The sequence below is a fragment of the Somniosus microcephalus genome, chromosome 15, assembly GCF_052327205.1.
Source record: "Somniosus microcephalus isolate GS21.2 chromosome 15, FLI_Smic_1.0, whole genome shotgun sequence".
NCBI classification, from domain to species: domain Eukaryota; kingdom Metazoa; phylum Chordata; class Chondrichthyes; order Squaliformes; family Somniosidae; genus Somniosus; species Somniosus microcephalus.
Genome location: NC_141001.1, coordinates 46,432,150 through 46,450,541, shown reverse-complemented (window position 1 = coordinate 46,450,541; position 18,392 = coordinate 46,432,150). Strand labels below are relative to the sequence as shown.

Here is an 18,392-nt window from a genome sequence, read left to right as displayed (position 1 = left end):
CTCTGTCTCTGCACCCCCTTTAAAAATGCACCATTTAGTTTATATTGCCTCTCCTCATTCTTCCTAACAAAATGAATCACTTCACACTTCTCTGCGTTAAATTTCATCTGCCACGTGTCTGCTCATTTCACCAGTCTGTCTATGTGCTCCTGAACTCTGTTACTAGCCCCCTCGCTGCTTGCTGCATTTCCAACTTTCATGTCATCTGCAGACTTTCAAACTCTAAGAACATAAGCAGATACTTGGCTACATTACTCGTGGTTACCGCTGGCTGTGAAATCGCATCACACAAAAAGGTGGATGGCTATCGCTCTGGAAGGTTCCGAACACGCTGCACAATTAAAATGAGGAGAGGAGTTTGTGCAATGACCCCTGAAACGTCTTGGCCACACTCACCACTACCCCAGGACCTACATTAATTGCCCCTTGCATAAATACCTGAACATGTCAGAGGAGACAGCTCTTCACCACGTCACAAGACAGGCTGCCACACACCTACTGCACAATGGCCTGCGGGCAACAGCCAGGATCATGGCTGGCTCGTCCTGGGAAAGTGAAGGCTACCGCAGCATGAAACTTTCATGCTACCGGATCCTTCCGAGCCATCCAATGAGACATCAGGCAATCTGCAGGACACACAAGTTTGACCACATAGTGTGGTGGGAGGTTACCTACCTTCCCTTGTGCTTCCTTGAGCTGCTTCTCAGCTGTGGCCTGTTTAGTGTTTGCTTCCCGCACCATCTTATGTGCTTCCTGTTCATAAAAAAAAGAGCAATTACAGAGTGGCATCAGTGAGAATGGGCATTAGCTTAGGAGTGGGTCAGGGGACAGTGGAGAGTGAGTTAGTTCAGGAGTGGGTCAGGGGACAGTGGAGAGTGAGTTAGTCCAGGAGTGGGTCAGGGGACAGTGGAGAGTGAGTTAGTTCAGGAGTGGGTCAGGGGACAGTGGAGAGTGAGTTAGTTCAGGAGTGGGTCAGGGGACAGTGGAGAGTGAGTTAGTTCAGGAGTGGGTCAGGGGACAGTGGAGAGTGAGTTAGTTCAGGAGTGGGTCAGGGGACAGTGGAGAGTGAGTTAGTTCAGGAGTGTGTCAGGGGACAGTGGGGAGTGAGTTAGTTCAGGAGTGGGTCAGGGGACAGTGGAGAGTGAGTTAGTTCAGGAGTGGGTCAGGGGACAGTGGAGAGTGAGTTAGTCCAGGAGTGAGTCAGGGGACAGTGGAGAGTGAATTAGTTCAGGAGTGGGTCAGGGGACAGTGGAGAGTGAGTTAGTTCAGGAGTGGGTCAGGGGACAGTGGAGAATGAGTTAGTCCAGGAGTGGGTCAGGGGACAGTGGAGAGTGAGTTAGTTCAGGAGTGGGTCAGGGGACAGTGGAGAGTGAATTAGTTCAGGAGTGGGTCAGGGGACAGTGGAGAGTGAGTTAGTTCAGGAGTGGGTCAGGGGACAGTGGAGAGTGAGTTAGTTCAGGAGTGAGTCAGGGGACAGTGGAGAGTGAGTTAGTTCAGGAATGTGTCAGGGGACAGTGAAGAGTGAGTTAGTTCAGGAATGTGTCAGGGGACAGTGGAGAGTGAGTTAGTTCAGGAGTGGGTCAGGGGACAGTGGAGAGTGAGTTAGTTCAGGAATGTGTCAGGGGACAGTGGAGAGTGAGTTAGTCCAGGAGTGGGTCAGGGGACAGTGGAGAGTGAGTTAGTTTAGGAGTGGGTCAGGGGACAGTGGAGAGTGAGTTAGTCCAGGAGTGGGTCAGGGGACAGTGGAGTGTGAGTTAGTTCAGGAGTGGGTCAGGGGACAGTGGAGAGTGAGTTAGTTCAGGAGTGGGTCAGGGGACAGTGGGGAGTGAGTTAGTTCAGGAGTGGGTCAGGGGACAGTGGGGAGTGAGTTAGTTCAGGAGTGGGTCAGGGGACAGTGGAGAGTGAGTTAGTCCAGGAGTGGGTCAGGGGACAGTGGAGAGTGAGTTAGTTCAGGAATGTGTCAGGGGACAGTGGAGAGTGAGTTAGTTCAGGAGTGGGTCAGGGGACAGTGGAGAGTGAGTTAGTTCAGGAGTGGGTCAGGGGACAGTGGGGAGTGAGTTAGTTCAGGAGTGGGTCAGGGGACAGTGGAGAGTGAGTTAGTCCAGGAGTGGGTCAGGGGACAGTGGAGAGTGAGTTAGTTCAGGAATGTGTCAGGGGACAGTGGAGAGTGAGTCAGTTCAGGAGTGGGTCAGGGGACAGTGGAGAGTGAGTTAGTTCAGGAGTGGGTCAGGGGACAGTGGAGAGTGAGTTAGTTCAGAAGTGAGTCAGGGGACAGTGGAGAGTGAGTTAGTTCAGGAATGTGTCAGGGGACAGTGAAGAGTGAGTTAGTTCAGGAATGTGTCAGGGGACAGTGGAGAGTGAGTTAGTTCAGGAGTGGGTCAGGGGACAGTGGAGAGTGAGTTAGTTCAGGAATGTGTCAGGGGACAGTGGAGAGTGAGTTAGTTCAGGAGTGGGTCAGGGGACAGTGGAGAGTGAGTTAGTTCAGGAGTGGGTCAGGGGACAGTGGAGAGTGAGTTAGTTCAGGAGTGGGTCAGGGGACAGTGGAGAGTGAGTTAGTTCAGGAATGTGTCAGGGGACAGTGGAGAGTGAGTTAGTTCAGGAGTGGGTCAGGGGACAGTGGAGAGTGAGTTAGTTCAGGAGTGAGTCAGGGGACAGTGGAGAGTGAGTTAGTTCAGGAATGTGTCAGGGGACAGTGGAGAGTGAGTTAGTTCAGGAATGTGTCAGGGGACAGTGAAGAGTGAGTTAGTCCAGGAGTGGGTCAGGGGACAGTGGAGTGTGAGTTAGTTCAGGAGTGGGTCAGGGGACAGTGGAGAGTGAGTTAGTTCAGGAGTGGGTCAGGGGACAGTGGGGAGTGAGTTAGTTCAGGAGTGGGTCAGGGGACAGTGGGGAGTGAGTTAGTTCAGGAGTGGGTCAGGGGACAGTGGAGAGTGAGTTAGTCCAGGAGTGGGTCAGGGGACAGTGGAGAGTGAGTTAGTTCAGGAATGTGTCAGGGGACAGTGGGGAGTGAGTTAGTTCAGGAGTGGGTCAGGGGACAGTGGGGAGTGAGTTAGTTCAGGAGTGGGTCAGGGGACAGTGGAGAGTGAGTTAGTCCAGGAGTGGGTCAGGGGACAGTGGAGAGTGAGTTAGTTCAGGAATGTGTCAGGGGACAGTGGAGAGTGAGTCAGTTCAGGAGTGGGTCAGGGGACAGTGGAGAGTGAGTTAGTTCAGGAGTGGGTCAGCGGACAGTGGAGAGTGAGTTAGTTCAGGAATGTGTCAGGGGACAGTGGAGAGTGAGTTAGTTCAGGAGTGGGTCAGGGGACAGTGGAGAGTGAGTTAGTTCAGGAGTGGGTCAGGGGACAGTGGAGAGTGAGTCAGTTCAGGAGTGGGTCAGGGGACAGTGGAGAGTGAGTTAGTTCAGGAATGTGTCAGGGGACAGTGGAGAGTGAACATAATAACATAAGAACATAAGAAATAGGAGCAGGAGTAGGCCAATTGGCCCCTCGAGCCTGCTACACCATTCAATAAGATCATGGCTGATCTGATCCTAACCTCAAATCTTCTATCACTCTGCATCCACCCGAACCCATGTGATCTCCCGGGAGAGGCGAAAAACCAGATAAAAGACCCAATGGCCAATTTGGGAGAAAAAAATCTGGGAAATTCCTCTCCGACCCATCTAGGCGATCGAAATTCTTCCAGGGGATCACTCTGTCCCTATATTTTCTACAGTACTTACCTTCTATAAAGGCGATCTCCACCCCAGCCAGGAACAGGAATAAAACCATCTCCTGAAATCTAACACAGAATTAGAACACAGTAGGAGCAGAACCAGGCTACACGGCCCCTGGGCGCACTCCACTACCCACAGGGCCATGACCATTCCGAACCTAGACTCATGTCCAATTTCCTGCCCGCTCCCCGTAACCCTTAATTCCCTTTACCTCTAGGAAACTATCTATTTCTGTTTTAAATTTATTTAATGATGTAGCTTCCACAGCTTTCTGGGGCAGCAAATTCCACAAACCTACCACCCTCTGAGTGAAGAAGTTTCTCCTCATCTCAGTTTTGAAAGAGCAGCCCCTTATTTTAAGATTATGCCCCCTAGTTCTAGTTTCACCCTTCATTGGGAACATCCTCACCGCATCCACCCGATCAAGCCCCTTCACAATCTTATATGTTTCAATAAGATCGCCTCTCATTCTTCTGAACTCCAATGAGTAGAGTCCCAATCTACTCAACCTCTCCTCCTATGACCAACCCCTCATCCCCGGGATTAACCGAGTGAACCTTCTTTGTACTGACTCGAGAGCAAGTATGTCTTTTCTTAAGTATGGACACCAAAACTGTATGCAGTATTCCAGGAGTGAGTTGGTTCAGGAGTGGGTCAGGGGACAGTGGAGAGAGAGTTAGTTCAGGAGTGGGTCAGGGAACAGTGGAGAGTGAGTTCGTTCAGGAGTGGGTCAGGGGGAGTGAGTTAGTCCAGGAGTGGGTCAGGGGACAGTGGAGAGTGAGTTAGTTCAGGAATGTGTCAGGGGACAGTGGAGAGTGAGTTAGTTCAGGAGTGGGTCAGGGGGAGTGAGTTAGTCCAGGAGTGGGTCAGGGGACAGTGGAGAGTGAGTTAGTTCAGGAGTGGGTCAGGGGACAGTGGAGAGTGAGTTAGTTCAGGAGTGGGTCAGGGGACAGTGGAGAGTGAGTTAGTTCAGGAGTGGGTCAGGGGACAGTGGAGAGTGAGTTAGTTCAGGAGTGGGTCAGGGGACAGTGGAGAGTGAGTTAGTTCAGGAGTGGGTTTGGGGACAGTGGAGAGTGAGTTACATAGAAACATAGAAGATAGGAGCAGGAGTAGGCCATTCGGCCCTTCGAGCCTGCTCCGCCATTCAACGAGATCATGGCTGATCATCCAAACCCTAGCACCCAGTCCCTACACCGACAGCCATCCCACCCAAGCCCTATCCCCGTAACCCCACGTATTTAATCCCCCTAACACTAAGGGTCAATTTTTATCATGGCCAATCAACCTAACCCGCACATTTTTGGACTGTGGGAGGAAACCGGAGCACCCGGAGAAAACCCACGCAAACACGGGGAGAATGTGCAAACTCCACACAGACAGTCACCCGAGGCCGGATTTGAACCCGGGTCCCTGGCGCTGTGAGGCAACAGTGCTAACCACTATGCCACCGTGCTGCGAGTTAGTTTAGGAATGGTCAGGGGACAGTCGAGAGTGAGTTAGTTTAGGAGTGGGTCTGGGGACAGTGCAGAGGGAGAGTGAGTTCGTTTTAAAAACAGATTTGTCTCAAACGTCCAGGCCTCGAACCCCAGACATCACGGCACCTCTAACAGATGCATATCCTAGTAGTTGCAATCATCTATTCCCCCATAGGCACAGACTAGGTCGAAGGGAATGATTAACTTCCTTGTCATTACCATAGCCAGGGTCCACCCGAGATGACCGTACGCCTGTAGTAGACACAATCACTGCACTCTCCTCAATAGCTGAGTTGGGAAGAAGTACTTGATGAATTAAAATTTTTATACAGAACTTATGGTGGAGTGTGAGGGCCAACAGAAAGTAAATCACTGAACACATAACTCACAAGCACTGCCAATATTGACTACAGTACGAATGGCTTAATTTCTGTTACTCAATGTGCATTATCTTCATGCAGCTCCATTTAAACAGTTTACAGTTTTTGTAGGGAGAATATACACCAGTCAACCTCACTTTCAACAGTGGCAACCATCCTGAAGCCGGTACCGCCTCACCGGGGGGAGAGGGGCCCTCGGGCGCTGCCTCACCGGGGGGGAGAGGCCCTCGGGCGCCGCCTCACCGGGGGGGGGGGGGGGGGGGGGAGAAAGAGAGGGACCCTCGGGCACCGCCTCACCGGGAATCGGATTAAGACTGTCCAAACTAATTTCAGCCATCAAGAACTGGCGATGTAGTTGGCAATACCTCAAAGAGACTGGCTGTCAGCTCCTCCAGTTCCTGCTCCAACTGCTCCCGCACCTTAGACAGTTTTTCGCATTCTTCGTCCTTCAACTTCAGCTCCTGACCAAGGAACAAAAAATGACATGTCACGCAGTCACATTGCTTACTATCATTAGAAAGCTACCCCCGATTGCTCAGGGGGTAAATGCACTATGTGGTCACTCCCGAGTCATACAGACCAGGAATGGCCCCAGGCTCCAACCCACTCTGTGTGGAGTTAGCTTATCACACCCAGGGTGTGAGTAGATAGGCTACAATTGTTCTCTGCACCACTGGCCTAGAGAGACTTGCTAGCAAGTATCCCTGCCTGTGGACATCAGGTGGGGGCAGGAGCAGGTTCAGCTGTGATGTCAAAATGCCCAGCAGCAGTCAGTGTCTAGACTCACTCTGAAGAATGGACACTTGTGGCAGCATCTGTGAACTGTAGGAAGGAAAATTAAAAAATGACACATAAAAAGGGATCAATTAAAGCTTTCTTATATTACAACAGGAGGATCACCAGTGTCGATGTTTATGTTAATTTAGATGATGCACTGTTTTATAAAGCCAGGAATGTTATTCCGTTAACACACGCCATATTATTCTGCTGTTAAGGTGGAGCTGTGCTTAAACTGGACTTTCACATTACAGCCGAAGTCTAACTCCTGTAAATGGCAATTTCCTGAGCTCAATTAAAGGCTAATGCCTGTTGCTTAGTAACATTTGTCCAAAGACTGGCAACTGCTTAGAAACCCTCGGTTCTTCCCCTCGAGGAGAGGCCAGGTTATCAAATCAAGAAAAAAACAGAGTGGATGGTTTTCTTTCGTGTTTTTACCCTTTTTAAAGATGATCATTGATAGATTCCCTAGTTGTGATCTGCTGCTGTGTTATAAATGCGATATTTATGTAACACTTTCAAATCAAACTTTTAGATATGTGGCTATGCAGACATAAAGTACAGGATTTCTCCACTGCTTTCAGTTATAAATATTATATGCCCTCAGAACTGGTGTAATAACATTTTCTTCCTCATAACCAATAACTATAGTGGACATTAAACCCCAATGCCATCGCTTCTGCATTGTTCAGCCAGTATCGCACTGCTCCCGAGTGAGCATCATCATTGCAATAAAACTATAGGAACCGGTTAGTCCAGTGCACCAAACGGTTGAAGTTCTACCTTCACCACGCACAGGGCTGTGTCCTCTTACCCTCTGCGCCTTCGCCAGCTCCTCCTTCAGCCGCTCTGACCCTTTCTCCCGTATTTCCACAGAGGAACTCCGTAGCCGGGACAGGTGGTAGGCATTGCGAAGCATCTCCTCGCTCATGGGCTCAGAGTCTTCCTGCTGAGCGTTCGCTGTGCGCTGCTCAGACCCAACTTCACCATCCCCAGGCATAGCTTCCTTCCAGGTGTTGAGTGCTCTTTTACTGGCGAAACACTGGCTCCCAGCTGCTTGCTTCTGCTCCCTGACAGAAAGACAAAGAGGAATTTAGGTGATGTACCTAATTGGAGCAGGTCCACCCCAGTTCAACCACCACCACTGCTTCAACCTTTATTCAGGTACGGAAACGGGAAAAGGCAAAGAGGAGACAATGAGAGAGAAATAAAGGGGATGGGAAAGCGACACAGAGGCTCAGACAGAGAGCAAGGGAGAAAGAGCCAGAGGGGAGAAAAGGATAAAGTGAGAGAGACGGAGACCATAAGACTGAGAGAAAGAGACAGAGAAATAAAGATCTACAGTGAAAGCGAACAAGGAAAAAAAGAGAAGAGAGAAAAAGAGTAGCAGAGAGAGATGTGGAGGGAAATGAGAGAGGGAAAGAAAGATAGAAAGATACCAAGGCAAAGAATAAACAAATTATACCTAAAGAGAGAAATAGGGAGGGAGTCATGGGTCCTCACATCATTAACAAAACATTGCAAACCCAAACAGCGAAACACAACTGCAGAACAGCGAAGGTAAAACTTGCTGCAGTCTGTGGTACATTCCCGGAACTCCGAATAAATCCTCCTCCACAGCAGAAACAGTAGTTACAATGGCTTAACCCTAGATGGCGAGCACACACCGTCCCTCCTCTCCCAAAGACGTTGACTCCTGCTGGGGTATAGTTCTCAGGCACCATCACCCCTGTGATACCTCACCCACACAGCCATTATTCACACATCTGGACAGACAGTGAGACTGTGCAGGGACATCACATAAGAATTAGGAGCAGGAGTAGGCCATACGGCCCCTCGAGCCTGCTCCGCCATTCAATAAGATCATGGCTGATCTTCGACTTCAACTGCACTTTCCCGCCCAATCTCCATATACCTTGATTCACCAAGAGACCAAAAATCTATCTCAGCTTGAATATACTCAACGACTCAGCATCCACAGCCCTTTGGAGTAGAGAATTCCAAAGATTCACAACCCTCCGAGTGAAGAAATTCCTCATAGTCTTAAATGGCCGACCTCTTATCCTGAGACTATGCCCCCTAGTTCTAGACTCTCCAGCCAGGGGAAGCAATCTCTCAGCATTGACGAGATCGCAAAGTCTCTGAAGAATGGACTCAGTCAAGAATATTTTTGTGGACTTTATGGGGTTTTTCTGAGGGTATTTTCCCTATTATGGGATCGCCCTGTGCAGATACGTGAAAGACTGGTTTGTTAAAACTCCAGAGAACGCATGGCAGTTGGCTGTGACAAGAAAACTGTCCGTCATCCAGTATGTATGGGGTCACCCGACAGTCCTGGAAAAAGAAAGGGGGCCATTGAACTTGATTAGAAAAGCCACTCTAATATGCAAAGCACTTCTCACCTCCATCACAGAAGAGAAGCAGAACAATGAACCCACTGGCCTCAGCAGGCCAAAAGGGAGCCAGTTTTTTCCCCAACACAAAGGCTGAAAGATATGTCCCAGACTTAGGACCATTAACCCAATACGCATGGGTCTGAGGATGACTCATCACAGATTAAGCACCGGAGTGCTCAGAAGCAAATGGATTTTAAAGATTGGCTGGAAAAGATAGGGACTACTATAAAGATTGACTCTTTTCCACCACTCTCGCTCCCTGCTCCTACAAGATCGAACTAACAAGTAGTACCAGAGAAGCCGACGAGCAGAGCGATCGAAACCGACCGCGTATGGGGGTAAGCATAGTCTCTCAGAAGTGAAGTTTTTGGGCTATTCCGAGGGTGGGAGCTTCGTTTGGTTCAGCCAGGCGAAGGGGTTTAGCGACTGGGTAGTTCGTTGGTAGGGGCGGAATTATAGTCCACCATAGCAACAAGGGAATTACTGCTTGTTATAGGCCCCAGTTTTGTACTGTATGTATGTTGATTGTAATCTGGGTTTTATTCTCCACAGGGATGGTGATTTTGTTTAGTAGTGCATGTTTTAGCCAGTGTATGTTAGACTAAATAAATACAAGTTTGATTTTTCACCGAAGCATTCCTGTCCGTGACTTATTTCATTTACACTCTGAATAATAATTCCCGGGTATAGAACTTTCGCAAGGCGGGGGCGATTCGAACCGTCCGTCTAGCAATTGGGCTAGGATCAAAAACCGCTTACGTCTCTTGGCGACCAGCGGCAGAACCCGGGTTAAAGGAGCGTAAAAAAACGCCGACATCTCTTGGCGACCAGCGGCAGAACCCGGGTTAAAGGAGTGTAAATCAGTCATGGACAGCGCTTCTGGCAAAAGATCCCAAATGGAGGAAAGGATTTCTTCATATGTGTTTAAGAAGGTTAACATCACTAAGAAGTGGGTGCTAGGCTTGTTGCGTGCTGAGTGTCCAGTGGACGCAGCGGCAGAATGGACGGAGGGCAAGGATCATAGGCACAGCATTGAAAAGGCGATATGGCTCGTCTGTCTACAAAGACAAGTGCAACTGCTAGATAAGCTGGTTGCCACGTTAGAGGCAGAGCTCCGGGAGTCCGAGGCACAGTCAGACGCAAGGGCTGTAGTAGGGAGCAGGTTATGCACGGAGCTAAGGGATGAGAAGCAGGGAAGAATAAGCCAGGAGAAAACCATCCATAACCATAAGGAGTTCCTGCAATGCCAGGTAACTGAGGCAAAGGTGGATGAGAGGGTAGTTAGGGAGGAGAACGCTCGCTTGTCGAGTGAGGTAAAGGTGCTGGGAGAGCAGTTGAAGGATATTCAGGTGGCATACAGAGTCGCCAGCACTGGAGGGTTTAATAAGGGGAATCATGGTCCTGGCTAGGAGCAGATCCAAAATTTGACCGATGCTCTATCTAAGGCCAAAGGGATGGTCTGCTTGGTAGCTCCGGGAGTGGCCCGGGTAGATGAGGAAGAGCAGGAGGGAGATAAGGAGGACTGTGAGGCAGAGGAGGACGCTTGACCACCGCCCGAAGTGCCGGGACTAGGACCCATGTGCCCTGTCCAGCAGCGAAAAAACGGTGCGCCCGTAGATGGTCAAGCGCAAGGACCACTGCAGAGTGACTTTGTGGTCCCATATACAACCCCCCAGCTGCAGGCAATGGTCTCTAACCTGACCAAACTGACCAGCACAGGGGACCCATCTGTCCATTTTACAGATGTGGAGCAGGTGGGGGGGGGGGGGATCAATAATTGTAACGAAGCTGAGACAGCCAAATTACTTTTATTTTCCCTGGATAGTAGGTTGTACCAGTCGCTCTCAGCGGGTAGCAAGAGGGGGCAGGGTATGTTAGAGGGGATAAAGGATGACATCCTAGAGGCTATGGGCCTCAATGATGGAAGTCCCTTCTCCCAAGTGGAAAGGACATTGCAGTCAGCTGGGGAGGCACCGCAGGCTTTCGCGGACAGGCTTTGGCCCGTCTACCGGAGTGCCTGCGCAGGGGTGCCCGACCGGGTGCAGCTGCAGGGGGAGCCTAGGGCTCATTGGCTGAGGACCCTGGTGGCGAACAGCCTGCCCAGGATCAAGGCCAAAGCAGAGGGGTGGTTCGATTCCCGGGATCCCCAGACCACAGAAGAGTGAGAGATCCGGCAGTTAACTCTCTCTTTTAAGAATGGTAGGGGTGAGGATGACAAACCAAAGGGCAGAGTACACGAGTTAAAGCCTAGTGGAGGCAACGTTAGAAGAGAGTGGCGCCAGGAAGGGGGTAGCTCAGAGAAGAAGCAGGGTTGTTATAGGTGCGGGAGTAAAGAGCACTGGAGGAAAGACTGTCCAGTCTCTGACAAAAGGAGCGGGAAAGTGCAGAAAGCCGCAGCTGTGGCAGGAAGCAGCACTGATCCATTCGCGGTATTAGTGGCTGCTCTCCGCGCAGTTTTTCCGGCAGGGCAGGGTGGACGCGACAGCAGGCAGCGTACTTCCATCCGTCCCGAACAATCCCGACCCACGACTAGGGACTTCTCAGCCTGTTTACCTGTGCCCACTAAGTTATGATGCTTGGAAGAGACCGTGCGTGAAGATGGGGGTGGAGAAGGTGCAAGGGACCTATCTGCTGGACACTGGAGCTTCAAGCACCATTGTTTATGCAGATAACCCGAGCACATCACCTCTATCGAGCGGGGTCCCACATAACTTAGTAGGGTTCACCGGGAACGAACAGGCTGGGTCTTTCTCCATCCCGCTAGCCATCGATCTGGGTACACTCCATGCGGAGTGGAAATGTGTCCTGATGCGGTGGGAGCGGGAGGGAATAGGCATTTTGAGGCCAGACTTCATAGTGGCCCACAAGATATTGGTGGATTTCCGGAATCACTGTCTTTGGTGGGCAGTATGCACGGGAAAGGAGAAGGAGGTGGTAGTTATACCAGGGAAGCAAGGCAAGGGAACCATCTGCACGATGAAGCCCAAGGGTAGTTATGACCTTGAACCTTTGGTCACTTCTACCCCGGCGGAGTACATAGCGGATGTGCGAGCCAACCTCGCGGCATTTGCTACACACAAGCACGACTGTGGGAGAGTAATAGGAGTGGAGGTCAGAGTAGAAGGAGTTCCCATGGCCTGACCACAGAAACAGTACAACTTCCACAGAGAGGCAGAGGCGGATTTAGAGACAGCAGTGGGATCACTGGTTGAGCAGGGCGTGTTGAGACCCATAGCGACACATGTGAACTCTCCGATTTGGCCGGTTAGAAAACCGGACAATTCGAGTAGAGCCACTGTGGACTATCGGGTTCTTAAGAACATCCCAGCCTGTGCCCCCACTGTCGCAACCGTAGCCGACCTGATCGGGAAAATCCCAACATCCGCGAAAACATTCATGGTGCTGGACATTTCAAACGGATTCTGGTCTATCCCTCTCAAAAGGGAGGACCAGTATAAGTTCGCATTCACTTTCAAGGGTCAGCAGTACACATGGACCTGCCTTCCCCAAGGGTTTCACAACAGTCCTTCTATTTTCCACCAATGTATGGCCAACTGTTTAAAAGGGTTCAGCAGACCGCAGCGGCTTGTGTAGTACGTGGAGGACCTGCTTTTGTTCTCCAATGAGGGGGAGGAGCATGGCCCCCTGCTGGCTGAGCTGCTGAGTCTGTTAAAGGGAGCTGGGTTCAAAGTTAATCCCAAGAAAGCACAGATCAGCCAGCAGGAAGTAAAATTCCTCGGGCTGACCGTGCGTGCTGGGGAGAGGGCCATCGATGAGGCGAGGAGGAAGGTGGTACAGGAGCTACCTGCCCTGACCATGGTAACAGGGGCAAGATCCTTCCTGGGACTCACAGGGTACTGCAGGGATTTCATAGAGGACTATGCCGCTACGGCAGCTCCTCTACTCCTGCTCCTCCACAAGGGAGTGGGATGAGGACTGCATGGCAGCTTTTAGTCGTCTGAAGGGAGATCTGCAGACCGCACTGGCTTTAGGAGCGATTGATGGGGGAAAGGAGTTCTTTTTGGAGGTAGCTGCCACAGGGGACAGTTTGAGCGCAGTGCTGCTCCAGGAGCGGCATGGCAAGCTGAGGCCTGTGGCATACTCATCAAGAATCCTCACAGATGTAGAGAGGGGGTACTCCAATTGTGAGAGGCACCTGCTTGCCACACATTGGGCCATGAGGAGATCACAAATCTTCACGGGGGTGTCCCCGGTAACTCTCTTAACCCATCATACGCCCACTCAGATGCTTCTGGATGGGAGGATAAAGGACAGCACAGTGAGCAGTGCATGCATTGCTCGCTGGACTTTATTGCTCTCTCAGATGAATTTGAGTGTGAAAGGTCTCTGTGAGCTCAAGCTCGCCACAAATTTGATCTACCCAGGGGTGGCCCACAAATGTTCTGTTGAAGGGGTATGGGACGTAGACATAGGGTTTCCATCCCACGGGCCGCGAGATCTATGTAGACGGGTCCAGTACAGTGGTGGCCGGGGAGCGACTCACTGGATGCGGGATTTTTGACCCAAAGGCAGGCATTGCCAAGGCCATTAAACTCCTGAGCACCATGAGCGCCCAGCACGCTGAACTGTCGGCGGTGGTGTATGTGGTTACCCACCCCGAAGAGTTCCCTACACCCTACACGATTTGCTCGGACAGCGTGTTCACTTGCAATTCGTGTACAGAATATTTGGCCATTTGGTCTCATCGCGGGTTCACATCTGCAGACGGGAAACCCCTCGCAGCCAAGCCATTGTTGCGACAGATCCTAACATCGATAGGAACCCAGGGGGATTTCTATATCCACAAAGTCAAGGCCCATTCTAAGACAGAACCCCGTGCGGAGGGCAATCAGCAGGCCGACGTGCTGGCCAAAGAGGGTGCTCGAACGGACACGTTTTGGGATCCATATGGGTCGAGTCTGGTAGCAGCGATCAGAGACAGAGGTGGGACCCAAGGGAGTGCAGGGGTAGCATTGGCCCCAGTCCTAAAGATGGTCCAGGCACGGGATCCCGCCCTAAAGACTGTTCTGGAGACGCTGGCTAAGGGAGATAAGGTAGAGGGTCCATGCGGAGTGGCAGGTATTACGGTAAAGGAAGAAGCCTTCCCATGCCGAATACCCACAGCTTTGGGGACCGCAAGGATTCTAGTGAGAGAAGTGTTCTCTAGGTGGGGGCTACCACAGTATGTGGAGTCCGATCAGGGGAGTCACTTCACAGGGGCAGTCATGCAGGCGCCTCTGAAGATGCTAGGTGTAGAGGGTAAATGGCACGTCGCACACAACCCGCAGTCATCGGGGATTGTGGAGCGAATGAATAGGACCATCAAGGAAAGGTTACAGAAGGAGGAGACGGGAGACTCGCGACTCGCCTAGAAAATGGGTGGAGGTCTTGCCGTTAGTTCTGATGGGGGTCCGAGCCAGCCCGTCTAGAAGCACAGGGTATTCCTCGCATGAGCTCGTGACTGGCAGGGTCATGAGAACACCCAGCCGTGTACTGGCCCCGGTTCTCACGGAAGGTCAGTTGAGAGAGGTGAACCGGGACAAGTTTGTTAAGAATTTGCTTGAGCATCTCAGGCAGATCCATTGGCAGGCTGCCAGTGACATGGGGAAGCAACATCGTAGAAATCGTTTATTGCTTGAGCCTCAGAGGCACCACGAGTGGGAGGTCGGAGATCAAGTAATGGTTAGAAACTTCGCCAGGGTAGGGACTTTTGAACCGCTGTACATGGGACCGTACAGTATCGTGGATAGGGCGAGTCCGATGGTATATGCGGTCAAAATGCCCCAACGCACTAAGTGGCTCCATATCAATCAGTGCAAGCTTTTTAACCCTGGGGAAAGAGCTGATAAGAGGAGGAAACAGCAGGGAGTGGTGAGCTGCACTACAGGTGTGGGTCTCCAGCCCCTAATCTGGGACTGTGAGGAGCCCACAGAGGGACCAGCCCTTCTGCCTGTGGGGGCAGGAGTGAGAAGGAGTGCCAGGACCCCACAGCCAAGGGTGCCGTGGACGCCTCCTTACACACCGGTGAACGAAGGAAACCAGAGTCATAAGAGGCCCAGGGTCAAGGAGACCTAGTGTGGCCATCCGGAGACGGGTGGCGCTGTACATAACTTCTTTCTCTCCTGTCTGTTGCCTTAGTTTGTCTGTATAGTTTGGATTTTAATCGTGTGTAGCTGCGTCTGGAAAGGTGAGGCATCACCCAAGGACAACGTTGCATTCTGTGTGTTTTCAGGGAACGCCTAAGCCAGCATAAGTCACAGGGGCGACACCGAGGAATCGGTTGTCTTCAGCTGCACCGGCAGAGATGGACCGACCGTGACCACTGAAGGTGGCTCAAAGGATGGGGCGAGCGTCTATCTCTACGAGGGAAGGTGGCCTGGATGGCTGGGGTTGAATGCCACCCGGTATTCCAGCCATGACGAGTTCACCTATGGTGAAGCGTCAGTCCCATGCCCGAGAATAGGGGTTACCGCCTCCCGGGTTAGGGTAACAGAGGGTAAACGGGTGTGCCTTAGCTGTAGGGGACACATTCCACTGGGAAGGTGGTGGTGGCTCAGGAAACTGAGCGCGGGTACAGGGGACCAGACAGCTGACTGGGAAAGACTAAATAATGACACGTGCGGGACGATCAAGGGTTCTCAGGGAGGAGTGAATGTGTGTTGGGATAAGTGGTGGGAATCCGAGGAAGGGGTTTATGTGTATGTGGGGGTCGGAAAACATCTGCCCAGCGGGTGTGTCGATCGCGTTTAACAGGCGATGGCAGGACGCCAGGAGTGGGATCGGAGTGTGGACTCCTGTGTAATCCCAAAACCCCCGAACACCATCAATGCCACAGAGCTCAGCTCATACACCAGGAAGCCCCCACCCAGAGCCCCGACAGTACAGACGACTGTAGATGGGTGTCCCACCACCACCAGGGGTCCAGGAAATGGGTTGGTGTTAATCCCTACTGAGTGTTGTTTCAGAACATGCACTTTGCCGTGACATCCGTGATCCTGAACCTGACTGAAGTCCATCTGCCTGTGTGGTGTCCAAGGAAGACGGAGAAACTTTATGAAGCGCTGTTAAAAGTGATGTTTCAGGAATTTTATGAACTGGACTATGGAAATGTAGAGAAAAAGCGCTTTATAATCTGAATGTTGGGGATAGTGTGGGGTCCGGGAGGCAGAGAAGAGGGACCTGGAACGATGTAGCCACAGCGTTCAGTACAGGAACGGGTATTATTAATAGTATGGATGATGCACAACTCCAGATGCAGATCACTGGGTTAAAGAACCAACTGCGTAAGATTCTAGGGGAAGAGAATACAGTGGTGGGTTCAGAGCTTCATGAGGACCAGGCAATGACCGTTCATTTAAAGGAGGTCATTGCGAAGCTAGAGAGGCACGCAAAAACTGTTAATGATTTGATACATGGAGACTGCACTAAATATTCTTATTTTCACTATTTCTTATCCAAAAATAACAGAGTATTCCCAGAGATTTGGAAATATGGATGGGGGATGACTCGCGTATGATGCAAATACTCACTGCCAGTTTACATGAATGAAGAGATACAGGGCAGCAGATTAAATATGTCAGTCAAAATTTGTCAACCTTTCCTCCTACCTACATCTGTGCGGTGTCAAAACCCAGGTTCACTGCACTGTATTCTACTCTCACTTATACTTCCCCAGGACCTCAAAGCTGGTGAATTCCTTACGTCCGTAAGTCTTTCCATCATTGTACAATCTGCAGGTCTCTTAACCCCAAGCTTGATGTCACCTACCCACTATTTCCTGATTTAGTTCATCTTCTCTCCTACTCCTTGCAATCTGTGAGCCTTGGGCTTTTAGCCTCAGTTTTTCATCCAAAAAAATTACAGGAGGGGGGGATAAAACATATTGGCAAAGACACTGGGAATGGGAACAGATCTACAGCAATGGAGTGTGTTCAATGAATAGCTGAGTCATATACAGGCCACAAGATCCTGAAGGATGAGGCAGGCCATTCAGCCCATCTTAATTCAGCCACCCAGAAAGACCAGACAGTCGTTCCCATCCCATTGTCGCATCTACTTGTTTCTTAAATGATTCCAGGGATTTCACCGCAGCAGTCTGGGATAAATACCATCTAACCCTGGGATTTCTTTGTTTTAAGCCTTTTTAGCATGTCTAGGACATCCATCTCATTTATACCAGTTTTTTTAGGGAAGGCATGATGTTCGTCACTTCCCTCATTATTTTTTTAATCTGCAGAATGTAGGAGGAAGGGAAAAGGTCCAGTGAGGAGAGGACCGTGCTCATTGTGTTGTCCCTACTGTATACTACCTATCGGTCCTCATTGTTCATTGTCTAAGCTGATACATATGATGAATGCCTTCTGTACCTCAACCAAGGGACCAAACAGTGTCCATGGAACTGTACAACAGAGTCAGTGGCTTCAGGAGAGATGGGCAGAAAGCTGGCCAAATAAAAATCCACACATTACCATACAGTCTTTCCAGCAGCCCCTGGGCTGTGACCCACAGGAATGTAATGATCTGAGTCACGGTGAAGAACAGCATAGGGATCACTCCACTCCCCAGACATGAGCTGGGAGGGCTGCCAGTGTCAATATCAATAGCTCCTATTCTACTAGAACTACAGCAGTGCAGGGGGCTCGCGCCTGTAGGGGCTGCTCTATACTCTGGCTAATAGTGTCTTATTCAGCTCTCACAGTGACACAATGTTACCCAGGCTGCACAAGAGCATTGATCTCCCAGATAATATATCTACGTATATTATACTCCAGGACTGTCTCGAGTTAGTTGGTCTCAGTTGGGTAGATATTGCGACGCTAAATCCGGTCTCAGTGCACCCAAGTCAGCCACAATTCCTGTTCCTGCTGACTACACAGTGACTTCTGATGCAAAGTGCACATTTCAATGTCAGGTGAGGATGGGATCGGGATCAGGATAATAATCAGGCTCAGCTATGATGCCTTCTGAGGTGGAATATCTTGCCGCCACTCATTGCCCTGGATCATGCATGAATGATGCCCATTTAGGGAAGGTACTGAAGGCTGTCTGGTGCCTGTAGAACTATAACCCAGCAAGAGTCAGCACCTGCTGGGAGGAGGGGAGAAAATTGAGAGAAGAAAATGGAACCAAGCCGAACGCTTGGGTGTTTTCTGCATTAATAAGTTAAATGGCTGTTTATGTTGGCCACATTTTAAGTGATGTAAGCAACTTTTTTTTAATACGTGCTTTTCCATTTTAGGAACAGCATGTGACTGTAAGCAGTAGAAGGACCATCAATGCAGTCAGCTACATCCAAACCCTGACCTTGTCCTTTCTGCCTCATGCATCAGTTAGCCGAAAGGACAGATAGGTCATAAGACGGGGCAGTTAACCGCGTGTGACGCTGCCATAAAAAAAAGTTACAAGTAACAACTCAAAAATAGTCCCATGATTTGTGAAAACAACTAGTTACACAGAAAGTACAAGTCAACGGGTATATCCAACAACCTTTACTGCAGGAAAAAAGTACACAATAGCATGGTTCAGAAATGACTAAAGGAGAGTCGTGAGCACGGAATGTGTGAGATTTGCACATGGTGTCCTCCCCTCCCCAGGAATTTTTGGCACTTATTTGGTGAATTTTCCAGCATTTTGAACCCTACTGTAATTCTTTCTT

The 18,392-nt window shown here is 50.5% G+C and overlaps 1 protein-coding gene across 7 annotated transcripts in view; it reads right to left on the bottom strand.

Moving 5' to 3' along the window:
* rab3il1 (RAB3A interacting protein (rabin3)-like 1) overlaps positions 1–18,392 on the bottom strand; it is a 90,100-nt gene that overhangs the window by 37,884 nt on the left and 33,824 nt on the right. For 6 of the 7 annotated variants that reach the window (XM_086007759.1, XM_086007760.1, XM_086007755.1 and 3 more), the window contains exons 2-4: positions 7,156–7,411; positions 5,930–6,025; positions 676–753 (exon numbers count right to left, since the gene is read on the bottom strand). In XM_086007759.1, coding sequence (XP_085863885.1) covers positions 676–753; positions 5,930–6,025; positions 7,156–7,341 — 360 coding nt within the window. In that variant the 5' untranslated portion in view covers positions 7,342–7,411. The remainder of the gene's footprint in view (positions 1–675; positions 754–5,929; positions 6,026–7,155; positions 7,412–18,392) is intronic. The other variant, XM_086007758.1, reaches the window with a different exon arrangement.